The 17,804-nt window shown below is 41.5% G+C and overlaps 1 protein-coding gene across 1 annotated transcript in view; it reads right to left on the minus strand.

Annotated features, from left to right (window-relative positions):
* The window catches only part of DOK6 (docking protein 6), a 250,389-nt gene that overhangs the window by 69,701 nt on the left and 162,884 nt on the right, over positions 1–17,804 (minus strand). Inside the window, exon 7 of the mRNA XM_026647342.1 lies at positions 4,531–4,648. Coding sequence (XP_026503127.1) covers positions 4,531–4,648 — 118 coding nt within the window. The remainder of the gene's footprint in view (positions 1–4,530; positions 4,649–17,804) is intronic.

The following is a 17,804-nucleotide window of genomic DNA, read 5'->3' on the forward strand; positions in this document are numbered from 1 at the left end:
GAATGGAGAGGGGTAAATAGTGGCATCCCCCAGGGGTCTGTTCTGGGACCAGTCCTATTCAACATATTCATAAATGATCTGGAAAAAGGGGTAAACAGTGAGGTGGTAAAATTTTCATATGATACACAATTACTAAAGATAGTTAGTTAAGACCCAGGCAGACTGCGAAGAGCTATAAAGGGATCTCTCAAAACTGGGTGACTGGGCAACAAAATGGCAGATGAAATTTAATGTTGATAAATGCAAAGTAATGCACAATGGAAAGCATAATCCCAACTATACACATAAAATGATGGGGTCTAAAATAGCTGTTACCACTCAAGAAAGAGATCTTGGAGTCATTGTGGATAGTTCTCTGAAAACATCCACTCAGTGTGCAGCGACAGTCAAAAAAGCAAACAGAATGCTGGGAATAATTAAGAAAGGGATAGATAATCAGGGCCGGCTCTAACTTTTTTGCCGCCCCAAGCAGCAAAAAAAAGCGCCGCCCCGCCGTAACACCCCCCCTCCCCCAGCACCACCCCGCCCAACCCCCCCCACCAAGTGCCGCGCCGCCGAACCCCCTCGCCGAGTGCTGCGCCACCAAACAGCCCCCGGCCCCCGCCGTGCTGCTGAACACCCCCCGGCCCCCGCTGAGGGCCGCGCTGCTGAACCCCCCCATGCGGAGCACCGCCGAACACCCCCCGCCGAGCGCCGCGCTGCCGAACATCCCCACCCCCTGCGGAGCGCCGCACTGCCGAAGCCCCAACCCAGCGCGGAGCGCCGCCAAAACCCCCGTGGAGCACTGCACTGCTGAAGCCCTCCCTGTGCGGAGCGCCGCCGAAACCCCCGCAGAGCGCTGCGCTGCCAAACCCCCCCGCTGAGCGCCGCGCCGCCAGAACCCCCACTGCCGAGTGCCGCGCCACGCTGCCCCTCCGCCACCCCAAGATTGGCCGCCCCTTACCAGGTGCCGCCCCAAGCATGTGCTTGGTTGGCTGGTGCCTGGAGCTGGCCCTGTAGATAATAGGACAGAAAATATCATGTTGCCTCTATATAAATCCATGGTATGCCCACGTCTTGAATACTGTGTGCAGATGTGGTCGCCCCATCTCAAAAAAGATATACTGGAATTGGAAAAGGTTCAGAAAAGGGCAACAAAAATGATTAGGGGTATGGAACGGCTTCCGTATTAGGAGAGATTAATAAGACTTGGATTTTTCAGCTTTGAAAAGAGACGGCTAAGGCGAGATATGATTGAGGTCTATAAAATCATGACTGGTGTAGAGAAAGTAGATAAGGAAGTGTTGTTTACTACTTCTCATAACACAAGAACTAGGGGTCACCAAATGAAATTAATAGGCAGCAGGTTTAAAACAAATAAAAGGAAGTATTTCTTCACACAACGCACAGGTCCATCTGTGGAACTCCTTGCCAGAGGATGTTGTGAAGGCTGAGACCATTACAGGGTTCAAAAAAGAACTAGATAAATTCATGGAGGATAGGTCGATCAATGGTTATTAGCCAGGATGGGCAAGAATGGTGTCCCTAGCCTCTGTTTGCCAGAAGCTGGGAATGAGCAACAAGAGATGGATCACTTGAAGATTACCTGTTCTGTTCATTTCCTCTCAGGCACCTGGCACTGGCCACTGTCGGAAGACAGGATACTGGGCTAGATGGACCTTTGACTGGCCCAGTAGGGCCATTCTTATGTTCTTATGGTCATTATTCTTATTTGTGTGTTAAATTTTAAAATGCATAAAGAGCCTGTACCATGGAAGGTGCACATCACCTGCATCTCCAGTTATCTTAAAGGGAAGCTACTCATCATCAGCATTACTCACCATCATTAATAATTTTTGTTATTGTAGCACTTGGAAGTCCCAAACAAAATCAAGGCCCAGCTGTTCTAGATGTTGTTCAAACACATAATAAGAGATTGTAGGCTCTTTGAGGAGGATCTATCTAAATACACAAGACAAAAGGCATGAGAAGAACCCGAAGCACAAAGAGATGAATAGACTTGCTCCAGGACTCACACAGTAGGTCATTGGCATAGCTGCAATAGAACTCAGGTCTCTGCAGTCCCATTATAGGTCCTATACACTAAATACACTGCCTTTCTCATCATGTCTCAGAATCAGGCCCCTATTTAGTCAAGCCAAGGGCAGACCATTTATCTCTAGATATAAGCACATTCACCAAAAATCTCTGATATTCTAAGGGTTCTTATTTTAGACTTGAAACTTATTCATCAGTTTTATGCAGATTTAATACGACACCCTCAAGCTAGCTTCCAGAATAAATAGAAACATAAGAATGGCCATACTGGGTCAGATCAATGGTCCATCTAGCTCAGTATCTTGTCTTCTGACAGTGGCCCATGCCAGAGGCTTCAGAGGGAATGAACAGAACAGGGCAATTATGGGGTGATCCTTCCCCGGTCATCCACTCCCAGCTTCTGGAAGTCAAAGGTTTAGGGATAGCCAGAGTATGGGGTAGCATCCCTGACCATCTTGGCTAATAGCCATGGATGTACCTAACCTCTATGAACTCATCTAATTCTTTTTTTGAACCCAGTTATGCTTTTGGCATTCACAACATCCCCTGGCAACAAGTTCCACAGGTTGACTGCATTGTGAGAAGAAGTACTTTCTTATGTTTATTTTAAACAATGGTCTCAAGTTGCAATGGGTGAGGTCTAGGTTGGATATTAGGAAAAACTATTTCACTAGGAGGGTGGTGAAACATTGGAATGGGTTACCTAGGGAGATGGTGGAATCTCCTTCCTGAGAGGTTTTTAATGGCTTGACAAAGCCTTGGCTGGGATGATTTAGTGGGGTTGGTCCTGCTTTGAGCAGGGGGTTGGACTAGATGACCTCCTGAAGTCTTTGCCAACCCTAATCTTCTATGATTCTAAACCTAATGCATATTAATTTCATTGGGTGACCCCTGGTTCTTGTGTTATGTGAAGGAGGAAATAATAACACTTAATTATTCACTTTCTCCACACCATGATTTTACAGACCTCTATCATATCCCTCCTCAATCATCTCTTTTCTAAGCTGAACAGACCCAGTCTTTTTAACTCTCCTTGTATGAAAGTTGTTCTATACCCCTAATCATTTTTATTGCCCTTCTCTGTACTTTTTCCCAGTTCTAATATATCTTTTCTGAGATGGGGTGACCAGAACTGCACACGGTATTCAAGGTGTGAGCATACCATGGGTTTACATAGTCGTATTATTATGCTGTTTTCTGTCTTCTTATCTATTAGTGGTTCCTAACATTCTGTTAGCATTTTGACTGCCAGTGCACACTGAGCAGGTGTTTTCAGAGAACTATCCATGATGACTCCAAGATCTCTTCCTTGAGTGGTAACAACTAATTTAGAACCCATCATTTTGTATATATAATTGGGCTTATGTTTTCCAATGTGAATTACTTTGCATTTATCAACATTGAACTTCATCTGCCACTTTGTTGTAAAACCACCCAGTTTTGTGAAATCCCTTTGTAACTCTTTTCAATAAGCCTTGGACTTAACTATATTGAGTAATTTTGTATTATCTGCAAACTTTGCCACCTCCCTGTTTGCCCCTTTTCCCAGATCATTTATGAATATGTTGAACAGCACTGGTTCCAGTACAGATCTCTGGGGGGATCCTGCTGTTTACCTCTGTCCATTCTGAAAACTGACCAATTATTCCTACCCTTTGCTTCCTATCTTTTAACCAGTTACTTATCCCATGACTGCCTACTTTGCTTAAGAGCCTTTGGTGAGGGACATTCTCAAAGGCTTTCTGAAGGTCCAAGCATACTAGATCCACTGGATCACCCTCTCCACAGGTCAGTTGACATCCTCAAAGAATTTTGATAAATTGGTGAGGCATGATTTCCCTTTACAAAATCCGTGTTGACTTTTCCCCAACATATCATGCGCTTTTATGTATCTGATAATACTCTTCTTTACTATAGTTTCTACCAGTTTGCCTGGTACTGAAGTTATGCTTACCAGCCTGCATTGCCAGGATCATCTCTGGAGCTTTTTTTTAAGATAGGCATTACATTAGCCCTCCCTCCAGTCATCTGGGACACAGGTTCATTTAAGCGATCAGTTACATACCACAGTTAGTAGTTCTGCAATCTCATATTTGAGCTCCTTCAGAACTCTTGGGTGAATACCATTTGGTCCTCCTCATACTTTATCTTATTAGGAAAAGGAGATGCAAGAAAAACTCTCTGCAGAACACACTATAAAACAGATCCAGATGCCAGCCTCTGTTTAGGTACTTATAAGTCACATTGTACAGTGTTTTATTCAAATCCCAGTGCCAAATTGACTGTTTTGTGCATGGTGATTCTGGAAGTAATTTTCGCCATTAGTTTATGAAAAAATAACTAAAAAAATTGTATTGCAAATCTCAGGAGTTCCTCTAAAGTTGGTGACAGCTGATAAATTGAAATGAAGGGAAAACAACCAATGCAAATGAAAAGCAATTTGCATGAAAGAGAAACTAATAAACATGCCATTTTATTTTTAAAGCTACTTGCCTTGTAAACTGTAGATTTCTCCAACGCTGTTCTGTCGGGTAATGTGATGCCAGTATGCGCTGCGGGGAAGTGAGATTGACTTGGATAATGTCATTGGTTCACTCAGACTAGTCTGGAGCTAAAGGACAAAGCAAACATAAGTGGCAAATCATCCACGAGCCCATTTGACGTACACATTTCAGTGCTTTAAAACTGGAAAAGAGCCAACATTAGAATGTATATTTTACTGAATAATCACAGTTTGTATGTTATGATTTACTTTCTATGAAGAGCATCAATGCTGGAAATGGGTTGCTGGTATTCAGGAAAAAAATCATAGGTATTCCTAAATAATGGGGGTTACTAGGTCATTTTTTTCCTGCTTCTGCCCCTACTTTCCTACAGCTGTTGTTTGTGTGGTCGTGCTTGTAATGTTTTGGTCTAATGTCAGTTGTTGCGCTTAGTGTGCAGGTGGCTGGGTGGTGTTGGTGGCCTGTGATATATAGGATGTCAAACAGTATAATCTGGTGGTCCCTTCTGGCCTTAAACTCTACAAATTCTATGTGTTTGTCATTTTCCTTCCTAAGTATTATACCTAATGCAAAATACCACTTTTGTGTTTATTGGCTGAGCTATGATGTAAGTACCTTCTTTCGGAGGCAGTAGTTCAGGGAAAGACCTACAGTTGTTTTGTTAGTGAGTACCAATATACACTGCTGTGTAGTAGTCATTTTGATTCCCGATCTCTCTATTTGCAACTACTTTAGCAATTCCTTTCTTGGGGACTGTAATCAAAACTGGTCAAATTTACTGTAGCTAATCCTCCCCGATATCTAATTTATTTCCCTTGAAGATCATTGTAACTTAAAGCATCCAGTCAAAAACTTGAGAATTTAAAGTTAATAAAAGATTACAAAGTCTTACCTGGAAATTAACATAGCAGTAAATGATCTGACAATTACTCTTTGTTTGTACAGTGCCTAGCACAAGGAGGCCCAGATCCTGACTAGGGCAGCAAGGCACTACTGTAGCATAAATGATAAATAATAACAACAAAAGTCTTAAAAATGCAGCCTACTATGCAATAGGAAATTTGTTACCCACCCATATAGAAACAAAATTCTAGTCTGAAATCAACATGCCAAATTCGTTATTGATTCATGCCAAGTGTTACCCAATTCCAATCAATGGAATTAGCTTTGAATCTGGTCCATTTTCCCAGAGATGCACCCAGGGATTTAACTAAAAGTGGCTTTCTAAAGACACACAGAGGTACGTAATGGACAAGTTGAGCCACAGATCAGATAAATGTTACACAAGTTCATTGAAACCTTAAGATAAAAAAATGCCCCTAAAACAAAAAAGGCAAGAACCACTATTGTACACAAAAGCACAGTTCTGAGAGCAACAGCGGGGCATCTTTTTCTCAGGATCTGTAATTTAATAAGTAAAACATCTTCTGATATTAAGCATTAGGTAGGAAGATGTGTCACCATTATTCATATTACTATAGTATGAACTGAGCTAGATATCTTTTCAGATGGTTAATACCAAAAAGAGAATGCAATTCATATTTTATGGACATATCACCCTCAGGGAAAGAGCACTTTAAAACACATCACCAGTTTTTCATTTAAGGCCTATGCCTAAAATATAAACATGGATCTTTAATTGGTGACAGTAATGCCAATTAATAGCATTAATGAGTCCATAAAGCTAATCTCACTAATTGGCATGTTCTCATTAACCACAATCCTGACTTCCCCTTATCTTTTATTTTAAACAGAACTTTCTGGCCTAATAGAAGAGTTAGTCAACGATAAAGTGGGATATTTTTAGACACTAATTTTTACACATTATTGCAATGTTAAAAAAAAAAAACTGGGAGAAGCTATTAACTGATAGATACATGGTTACTTTAGAGAAACTTGCTATGTACCAGATTAGGAGTATCTGCAATGGAACAATTTGGAACTAGTTTGAGAGGGAAAAAAGCTATACCTGTATATATTATTTTTGTATTTATATATAATCATTCATATATGAATCTTCATAACACAATATAATGTTTAAGGAGGACCCAGGAGTCAAATTTATCAGGAGAGAAGGTACAGCACTGCTAATTAATGGTACAAACACACACCTCAGAATGAGATTGCTCAGGCTTCTGGAACAGTCCATACTGGCACGATCAGAGGCTTAACATAGTCACTCCAACACTAGTGAATGCATAACTATCTTTCATCATGTAACTCTCTTTCCACAGACTCTTCCAATCTTCCAGAACCATTTTGCTTTGAGTGTCATACAATACCATACAATCTGTCCTTTAAATTACATTATAAAAAATGAAAAAAATAAACAGTTTAACAGTCAATATTTTCAGTTAACTTATTATTAGCAAATCTCCTGTGCTTCTTATTCCCTTCATCTGTAATTGCTGAGTATGCCCATCTTGTGCAAAATAAAAAATAAAATACATTCTTGTGTTAGATTTCTGAATAGAACTGCATTCAGAACAAATAAACAAGGTAGAATGACCTAATAATGTCAGGGGAAAAGCAATACAGTTACACACACACTGGGAAGTTAATATCAAAATATGCCCAAATTTTCTGTCTGGATAACTGGATGTGTGTGAATAAAAAACAGAAATTAGGGCTTACAAATAGGACAGAGAATTGGACAGCAGCTTTATGTGGAAAGACAGACAAATAACCTGCTTTTCTCTTCTCCTTCGTTCCTTCTTCCTCTAAGCACTGATCCCTTCAAATTCTTTAATTGATGTGATCAATCCCTATACCCCTACATTGACATAGTTACACTAGAGCAATATTTTCACTAGTGCAATTTTTTTTATGTACCCAAGGTCTAAGTTTCCTTTAAGAATATTTTACCTGTCTAGTATCTACTAAGCCCTATTTACTACCTACAGGTGTAAATCAACACTTTTGAATATGTACCCCCTCTAATGGGTTGCTGCAGGTGCCCTGTTTCCAGCAACAGTATAATGGACTTGATTCTCCTCTTGCTTTCAACAACATAGTACCATTGACTTTCCATCTTTGGCAGACAGGCAGAATCAGGTCTACTGTTTTCAGTGATGTTAAAGCCTACAAGGTCCAAAACGGCAGAAACAGTATAGATGCATTTAAAGCATTTGCTCTGAGAAATAAACTAGCCTTAATATTAAACAACTAGTTATATGCTCCTATTAAAGGAAGATATGACCAGTAACAGAAGCAATGGGATAATCACAACAGTATTTTGTTTCCATTTAATAGCCCTAAAAGTGAAGAATATCATGAATGATTTTGCTATAAAGATTTTTCAGATTCACTGAGATGTTGAGGACTGCAAGTACATAGTCAAGACCTTCTTGCCACATGATCTGAGGAAAGAAATGCTTATTGTGATTAGAGGCTAGAGGCAAGAGAGTAGAAATGAGAAGCATAAATACATAAATCTAAATCAGAATGACCTATATTTCTTAGATTTAAAGCAACAAAAACATCACTGACACATTTGAAAGACTTTTCTTAAACTGGCATGGAGCAGTCCATTGGCCTTGTTTTCTCCAGATACTTGACACGTCCCTCGATCTTGGACCTCTGGGATTGTGGACACAGTCCTTAATTCTTGGTTATCCATAATGAATAAATCTAAAGTAACATCAACTCCATCTTCCAGTGACTTCTTTACAATTTCCAAGGGACTGTGATGGATGGAAATGAAAACTCTTTTCATTGTAAGCCATCTTCAAAAATGTTAATAGTGTATCTTTATGAAATAAGGCATAAGGGATAGATTTACCAATGATGCCCATGGGAAAGCTCTATTGACTTCAGTGATGTTACTCCCTCTGATGCCAGCATTGAATTTGGTTCTAAGAATGTAACCTGTTAAACATGTTATAACTCTGAGCTTTGATGTACAGCATGTGATTATCTCATTTTCCTCTGACTTTTCTAAAAAAAAAGTAAAAAAAAGTTAAAGCTTTGAAGGCACTAGAGCATAAAGGCTTTTCTTTATTCAAGAGCATGTAAACATGAGCAGCAGCATTAAGCAGAGTATCCCATCCTTTCAGTTTTGGGGGTTGCTCCAAAGTTGGCCAACAAAACAGTTTCTTGTGTGTTTTGGACATTGGTCCACAAAGAGTTGGACTGAGGCCACTGATTGATCTCACATTCTCACCAGACCTGCTCTGGTTAATCAAGTGTCACCAGAGACCAGTTCATAGAGGATTCAAGCCCCCCGGCCCCGCAAATACAAAAAAAACCCCTTCACTGAACTGAAAAATCTAATCTTGTAAATATATATTAAAAGTAGCTAGTGATAGTCTTAGAGCACATTTCCACTCTTTTTTTTTTTTTTTTAACTGGAACAAGAAGTTTAGAGAGAACATTATCTCTTGACTCTAGCAAGAAGAAAAGAGTGATTCCAAAATGGATTAATACTGAGTGAACAGGACACCAAAGCATTACAACATTTGTCAAATTAATCTTACCAATGGAGATGTGTGAGGTCAAATTGCAATTTTAACTCAGATAGACAGAGGAGGTTTTCAACAGGCCCAGCAGCAGAAACATAGTATATTCCCCCCTCCTGCCCACACCTTGTTAAAGCCTATATAGAGTTCCCTCTTTCTAGCCCTAAGGGTGCTTCTGTTCCATGAAGAATTTGGAGGGGAAGGAAGAGGTGGTAGAATTCTTTACTTGTATAATGTCTGTAACCTGGTGGTGGCAGCAAAGCCCAGATTAACTTCACTGGCATGCACAATATATTATAACAACAACAATAAAGTACTCCCAGATAAATGAGAGATCACTTCTAGCATAATCCCATTATAGCATGCTATAAATACACTCTTCTAATTCACATACCAAAGGAATTTTAAGATGACACATAAAAATAGTGTAGTGCTACTATGGGGGTCAGAAAGACTATAAAACTGGACTGCCCTGAAACCAGAACAATTCATTCTAAACCAGGGCTTGTGGATCACACAATATCTTTGAGGAAGCAGGAGATGAGTAATAAAATAGACCATAACATTTATCAACATGAATGTAAGCAATAGTCAAGATTTTATTTAGATAATGAGCATTTCATTTTTTTAAAATGTTGTAATTTTGTGAAGCAGAAACCCAAAGATAGAGGCTTCCCAGTGTACAGATTATATTCTCTCCTGATAAGGAAAAACACAGATTTTGGTTTATCAATTTGTAAAAAAAAATTCTTATTAAAGAAAAAATCTGAAGAAGTGCTGAGCAGCTCCCATGGTCATTAGGCAGAAGTATGCATGAGTGATCCTCAAGTGATCAGCATCAATCAAGGTTTACTGAGTATGAAGATATTTACATAGTTGCTAGGCGTAATTATCACAGTTTTATGCCTGTTGTTTCAGTCTTCCCAACCAGTGAGGCAAGCACACTGACAGTCCTCAGGCCAAAGGGAAAAAGCAGTGGAAATGGAAAAGGCTGCATGGATCTGTATCTGCTCCTCGCTGCACTGCAAATATGCTCTTGCAACTAGGGGCAACACAGCAGACAGCTCTTTGAAAGTTGCCAGGCTTCCACCATCCCTTCTCCTGCAGTGGCCTCTAATACAGTCAGCTAAGGAGTAGCTCATAAATACAGCATTGGGCTACAGTATGGTTGCCAACCCTCCAGGATTGTCCTGGAGTCTCCAGGAATTAAAGATTATGTAATGTGATGAAACCTCCAGGAATACATCCAACCAAAATTGGCAACCCTACCTGCACCCCAAACCCCGCATCCCCAGCCCCACCCCAGAGTAAGGGTGGGGGAGAGCGAGCGAGGGAGGGAGGGGGGCTGGAGTGAGTTGGGGGGCAGGGCCTCAGAGAAGGGGCGAAGCAGGGGCCTCAGGGCAGAGGTGTTCAGTTTTCTGCTATTAGAAATTTGGCAATCCTAGGCTACAGGCTCAGGCTCATAGTCCCAAACTTCTCTGCTTCTACAGCTCATGCTAGTAGTGAGATGAGATTAACAGAAGAGAAGAGGCATACGATGACACCAACCAAACAGGTACTACATATTACTTAATACTACATAAAAGGAGAAATAAAAATGAGCAAAATAAAATTTGGCCTAATCTTGAATGTATTGCAGTCAATGGCCAAGCTTCAATTGATTATTTGGGGGAGAGGGACTGTGTACAAAATATTCACCCCTTTCCATGACCTATCTCCAGTATCACGGACTTTCAAAATCCCTGCTTATATCTATTCAACTATGATCTCTTAATCAATTACAGGAAAATATCCTGCTTTGTAATGCCAGGATGGATGCCTGTTATTCTCTGGCTGCGGACAATATTGTATATAAATAATAAAGCACTAATGAATAATCAGCTGGAAAGTGAATCAATAACTGGGGATTGACTATTAATTTTATCTCCTTGGCTATACTATAAATAAAGGATTAGGGCATCTCACTCCCTCTCTGGCAGGATATTTAACTAGCAGTTTTCCAGTCAGAGATGCCCAGAATAGAACACCTCAATAACTGAAACATGAGGGACTAATGTAACAGTTTGTACAGAATATGAGGATTATTCTTATGTTAATAAAGTATATATATATATTCACTCATATTTCAACATCTCTTCTCACACTCAGTTTTTCTTTCTTTGCTCCAGTTGAAATCATGCTAATCATTGCAATGACAGAAGATTGTACCCTTACATTGCCATGACAGAAGATTGTTTTTTACCTTACATTTTACCGAGAATTGAACCACTGTAAAATATGCTTTGAACACTTTGCAGTAGTCACAACACACTTACTAAAAACACAAATACTGAATACTTGGGTCCACTGTGGGCAGGGCCCAGGGTATTACAGCTCTTGATAGTAAAGAAGCTTTCCAAGGAATGAAGCCAGCCTGCTAGAAAGTCAGCTCCCATAGCTACCGACAGAATAAACAAATGCAAAATGTACCCTGCTGTGAAACAATATAAAAATCACTGATATGTGGAAGTAACTGATACAGTAAACACATTTCTATGACAGAAAATTTACTAGCTGGAGAGCACTAATCAGTGCACAGACAGTATTAACAGATATTGGCTTTTGTTAAGATGGAGATTAAAAATTATTGACCTAAGAGATACATATTGTGAGGGAGACTGTCCTCTCTGCCTCCATGAGCTAGGGTGACCAGATGTCCCGATTTTATAGGGACAGTCCCGATTTTTGGGTCTTTTTCTTATATAGGCTCCGATTACCCCCCACCCCCATCCCGATTTTTCACACTTGCTGTCTGGTCACCCTACCATGAGCAGAGGGGAACCCTAATCTAATGGATATGGCTGTTGGATGGGAGAGGGAAATGTCAGCTCTGTGGCACTGTCTCACTATTACTGGGACTCTGCAGATGCCTTGCTGATGAAGCTCTGCTGAAGTGTAGTCATGCAGGATTTTGGGGTAGGGCTGAGTGGAAGAGGCAAACAGTTTTTTTTAAGCAGCAGCATCCTGTGCAGAGTCTAAGGGTTTCACAAGTAGAAATCTCGTAGGAGATAATGATGTTTGAAGGCAATAGTACCTTCCATGGATGTTACTGAACAAAGATTAAGGGTACCATGGCTATTTCAAACGGGGAGGTGGGAAAGGGCAGAGCAGTTTGAAGGCAGTTTGAAGCAGTTTGTCTTCCCTTCCATACAAAAGCTGCAGATCCACAGGGTCTGGAGACTGCAGCCACAGCATGGGATTATTGCTCAGTTCCTCTGCCTTCATTTGGTTGGCTTCTCTACCTGAGGGGCAATCCATTTCTGACTGAGATGAAACATTACTGGAACTTATTGTATCCTGTTTGAATGCATATTGACATTTCAGAATTATCATCCTCTCAACAAGAATTGGTTACTCACCCTGTGCAGTAACTGAGGTTCTTTGAGATGTGTCCCCCTATGGATGCTCCATTCCAGGTGCACTTGCGCCCTCTGCACCTTTGATCAGAGATTTCTCATAGCAGTGTCCATTCAGCCCGCGCATGCGTGTTACTCAGTCTCGTGCTCCACGTTGTTATATGGCACTGCACGGACAAACCACCTTCAATTCCTTCTCTACTGTGAAGCTCCATAGCACAGAATTTCAAAGCAGAGGGGAAAGAAAGCAGGCAGTAGAGTACCCATAGGGACACAGATCTTGAAGAACCACAGTTACTACACAGGGTGAGTAACCGGGTAAGTATACAGGCCCCAAGTCGCAGCTTTACATATTTCAGTTATGGGACCATTTTTGAGAAAGACTGTAGAAGTAGAAATAGATCTTGCAGAGTGAATTCTGAACTCCTGGGAGGTAAGCTGCTGTGATGACACTCTGTGTATGCACCAATTCCACAGTTTGACAGTCTCGGAACGGGCAGGGGGAGGTCTTGCCCCTCCTTTTTGGTTAACATAGAACATGCATGACACATTGTCTGTCATGGCCTTCATGTATTTGCCCCAATTAGAGGTAGATACTGGAGACAAGTGTATCTGACTGCCCCGAGTTTCAGGAGGTTGATGTGTAGGGTGGTTTCCTGAGGCATCCAGGTGCCTTGGGCTGTGTGGGTGTCTAGCTGCGCTCCCCATCCCAACAGGGATTCATCCGTTGTTACGTTAACTGCTGGGGGAGGGCGGGTGAAAGGGACTCCAGCACAAAGGTTGTGAGGGTATTGCCAACAATTAAGAGATTCCTTTATGAAGGTGGGTATGGAAAGTAGTGTAGTTGGACAGGGCTATAAATCTGTGCATTTGGAGGTACGCTCTTGCCACCACTGAATCGAGATGAGCTCCTATGAATTCTAACTTTTGCACAGGGATCAAGGTGGATATTTAAATGTTCAATTGCAGTTCAATTTGAGGAACAGGTATATGGCTTCACAAGTTGCCCGTGAAGTTAGGCCCAGGGAGTGATGTTTTAGAAGCCAATCATCTAGGTAAGGGAACACCAGAATTCCTTTTCTGAGGAGGTGTGTCACTACTACTGACATGACCTTTGAGAAGACATTTGGGACAGATGATTGGTCAAAAGGGAGAACCCTGTACTGAAAATGGTCCTGATCGACAGTAAAACATGGGTATCTTTTATGGGATAGGTGGATTGCTATATGGAAATATGCATTATGAAGGCTGAGGGCTGAAAACAATTCCCTTGGTTCAGTGATGAAATTATTGCTGCAAGTATCACCATTTTGATTTTTTGTGTCTTCACTAAGTTGTTGAGTAGTCTTAAATCTAGGATGGGTCTCACAACCACTGCTTTTTTTTGGAGCCAGGAAATACCTGGAATAACCCCCCCTTCCCTCTGTGCTGCATGGAAACTGGTTCTATAGCATCCAAGAGTAGAAGAGTGTCTATTTACTGTGGAACAGGTCCCTGAAGACAGATTGGGAAGGGGGGTTGGCAGGCAGAAGAGAAGCGAATGAGATGGAGTACCTTGTGGAGATTATCTGCAAATCTCACTTGTCCATAGTGATGGACTTCCAAGCCTGCTGCAAATGGTAAGGGTAGTTGCCAAAGGGAGGTAGGCAGATGAAAGGGGATGGCAGCTCAGAAGGCTGATCACCCTGTCAAAATTGGTACTTCAGGGTGGAGGGTTTTGAGGTCAAAGGTGAGGTAGGTGGTTTTCTTCTCTAGTACCTATGTCTTTTGCATTGAGGTTCATATGACCTTTGCAAATTTGAGAATTGGGTGGGGCAGGATCTCTGTGCTGTCTGTGACCTACTGAACTTTCTCTTTTGGGTAGGTGTATAGGTCCTCAGAGAATGTAAAGTGGCCCTGGAGTCTCAACGTGTTCAGGGATTCTTCCATGATGTCAGCGAACAGCTTAGTGACACCAAAAGGAAGGTCTTTGACTGTATTCTGGTCCTCCTTTGGAAATCCTGAGAGATGAAGCCAGGAGACCCTCCTCATAACTACTGCCATAGAAACTGAAATCAACAGCAGTAACAGCAGCACTGAGAGAAGCCTGCAGAGATATTCTGGTGAGCAGTTGGCTTTCTGCAATATTTGCCTGGAATTACTCTCTGTGTTCTGTTGGTAAATGTGAAATAAAGGAGTTCAGTTTGGTACAATTTGCATGTTGTACTTCTCCATTAATGCCTGGTAGATGGCAATTCCAAACTTTAAAGTAGCTGTTGAATATGATTTTCTACAAAGCAGGTCGAGGGAGCTCTTCATCAGCCCTAGCTTCCTGTTTCTCAAAGGTTTCTTCCTAAGGTTCCAGTCTCCTGGAGAGGGAGGGTGAGGAAGGTTGTCTATCTCTGTGACAGATGGTGCTTGAGGACCTAGAGAATTGCTGATGATAGGCCACCCAGGGTCCCAGTATGACCAACTGGATGATGTATATGGCATGGGTGGCAGCATCCATGGGTGCTCATATTAGCAAGATGGTGGTTGTGGATGTCTCTCATGAGTAAGATCAACTGCCTCAGAGACCTCTGGAAAAGAGCTTCTATAGGGACAGAGTGGACAGATATTTGAGAGACCAAGGCAAGATCTGCTTCAGAGTCCTCCGCCTCCAAGTCACTTTGAAGTGCTGGAGTAGCAGAAGACATTTGATATACCGTGTTTCCCCGAAAATAAGACAGTGTCTTATATTAATTTTTGCTCCCAAATATGCGCTAGGTCTTATTTTCAGGGGAGGTCTTATTTTTCCTGGAGCTTCGGGGCCTTATATTCCGGGGTGGCCTTATTATCGGGGAGGTCTTATTTTCGGGGGATGTCTTATATTACAGCGAGAGGCAAAACTGGAAGTAGGTCTTATTTTCGGGGGATGTCTTATTTTCGGGGAAACAGGGTACTACTGTTGGTACTGCATGGGTGTCTGGGGATCTGGAGGTCCTCAGTACTGAGACCAGATCAGAGACGAGCAATGGGGAGTCAGGAGTCTCAGACACAGCCAGGTCTCAGGGAAAACTAAACTCTTGTGGTACCAAGAATGTTGCTGATACCATGTCCATGGCTTGAGCTGAAATAATGGTAGATGAGGGAGTTGACAGTACTGTGAGTCTTGAATGCTCCAGGGGGAGTCCAGATGGAGTCTGAATGGTACTTTTTTGTTACCAAGTGTGAAGAACTCTTCTTCCTGCCTCACTCCCCTGTTGGTACCAAAGGTCTATTGGAGACTGACATTTTGGAGTCTCTAGGCTTAACTGAGCCCTCAATACCTGAGGAACCAGCACCCTCTTTGGGTAGAGACCGATGGGATCCAAAGTGGCTAGAGTCATTGGCAACCTCAACTTCTTTGACGTAGGTTCCCTACCTGGAGAACTCGGGGCATGAACTTTGGAAGTCTTATGAGAGGAATCTTGTGTCTTCCCCTTAGATTCCCTCGAGGAGTGCAGCTTGGAGATGGCACAAGTAGCTGACCTGCTTGGAGAGAGGCATACGGGGGGGGGGGGGGTCCCCTGGTCCTGGTTACAGGCTGGGCACAGTGAGCTCTCCATCATGAAGAGTCAAAGTTTGATCTCCCTGTTTTTTCTGGCTCTAGATTTTAATGCTAGACAGAAGTTGCACTTTTGGAAAATATGAGATTCCCTGAGGCAGTGGATGCAGTGGGAGTTCCATCACTCACCGGGATTGCCTCAAGGCACAATAGGCAACATTTGAAACCAGGAGAACTGGGCTTGCCTTTCCAGTAAAGCAAAAGCTCCCAGGAGGGGAGAAACTATGTAAAAGATATATATATAAAAGGTTTTTTTTAAACTACTACAGCTAAACTAAACTACTACTAAGAACAACTGTAATTAACTAACTACTAAAAGAGCTAAGGGGATGCAGTTGAGGTAAACTCAACGTGGACAACTGTTAAGGCTTAGTCTCTGGCCAAGGTCACTGAGAAGGAACTGAAGACAGTTTGCATACGCAGTGCTATATAACACTGAGTAACACCCATGTGCGAGCCAAATGAACACAGCTATAAGATATCTCCATTAAGGGCACAGGGGCGCACCTACAGTGGAGCACCCATACGGATACTACTTGAAGAAGACTATAAATTAAAAAAAAAACAAACAGTAAGAGGCAAAAGGAAGACTTCACATGTAGGCCCCGTAAAAAAAAAGCCATTAAGCAATATTATAATTAGACTCAGGCACACACCGGCAGGGTTGGGCTTTGAGAAAGGGGAGTTTTCTCTGAGAGAGGGAACAGACTGGGGGACACACTCTGAAAGGGAAATGGAGACCAGACTGGGTCCAAGAGCTTTGGGGCTTCCTAAAAGAATATAAGTAGGGCCTGTTTTCTCTCTGTAACTCAAGAGGAAAGTCCATCTAACTTAGTTTGTAGGGAAGTGTAAGATTAGATGAGACTAAATATTCATGTAGGCTGTTGGCTGTTTAAAAGCATGTTCTCTAAAGTTTTGGTCCATGTGCTAGATAAACCTATTTGTTTTATGAAGGCTATTCATCATTGTATAGTGCTGGTCACAAGCTCCTGAAGAGAAGAAACACAGACATCCAGTCAGACCTGTGTGTTATGAAACAGTTGGGCTAGATGGGAGTGCTGTACTATGTCCTGATAAGAGTGGGAGAATTGCAAAATTCCACCTTGAGACAGGCAAGGTTACAAGGCCTAATACCTGAGCATGTGCACTGAGTAAGACCAGAAAGGGGATTGTGGTACAAACAGTCCCATAACCATGACAAGGAGTTCCTAGCTCTATTGTACAACTTTATGGACATTTAATTTCCAGAAATGAACCTTCATTTTATATGCACAGAAACTCCTGTCTACTCATGAATTTTAATGAAAGGTCAAGAATGCAGCTATCTAAACTTTTGATAAAATAACATTTCACGAATAGTTCACAATAAGGTTGTCATTATCCTACCCCAATATTCAATTACACACATAGTCCTGCTGACCTCAGTGTTTCTGATGTTTTTAGAAGCCTAGTTTTATATCTATATCATACAAAGTTATTTGAATAATAAAAACATAAAATACTCAAACATTGTCATCATGAAGCACAAAGCTTCCTAGATAGTTCATTAATGCGTTTTATAAAGAAGCATTTGCTTACTTTTACTAGTTATTTCCCAAATATTATAAAGGTTTTGAAATATACCTGTGGTATTAATTACACACATACACACATTGTGTGGATAGATAGATAGATAGATATACATATACGTATGTGTGCGCACACACATAATTAATCCATAAATTTATTTCAAGAGATAATGTTTAAGAAATAATTAGTAAAAGTAAACAAACTTCTCTCTCTCTCTCTGTGTATGCAATACACACACACACACACACACACACACACACACACACACACACACACA

Source organism: Terrapene carolina, unplaced genomic scaffold (genome assembly GCF_002925995.2).
Source record: "Terrapene carolina triunguis isolate 2854851 unplaced genomic scaffold, T_m_triunguis-2.0 Scaffold58, whole genome shotgun sequence".
Classification (NCBI taxonomy): Eukaryota; Metazoa; Chordata; order Testudines; family Emydidae; genus Terrapene; species Terrapene triunguis.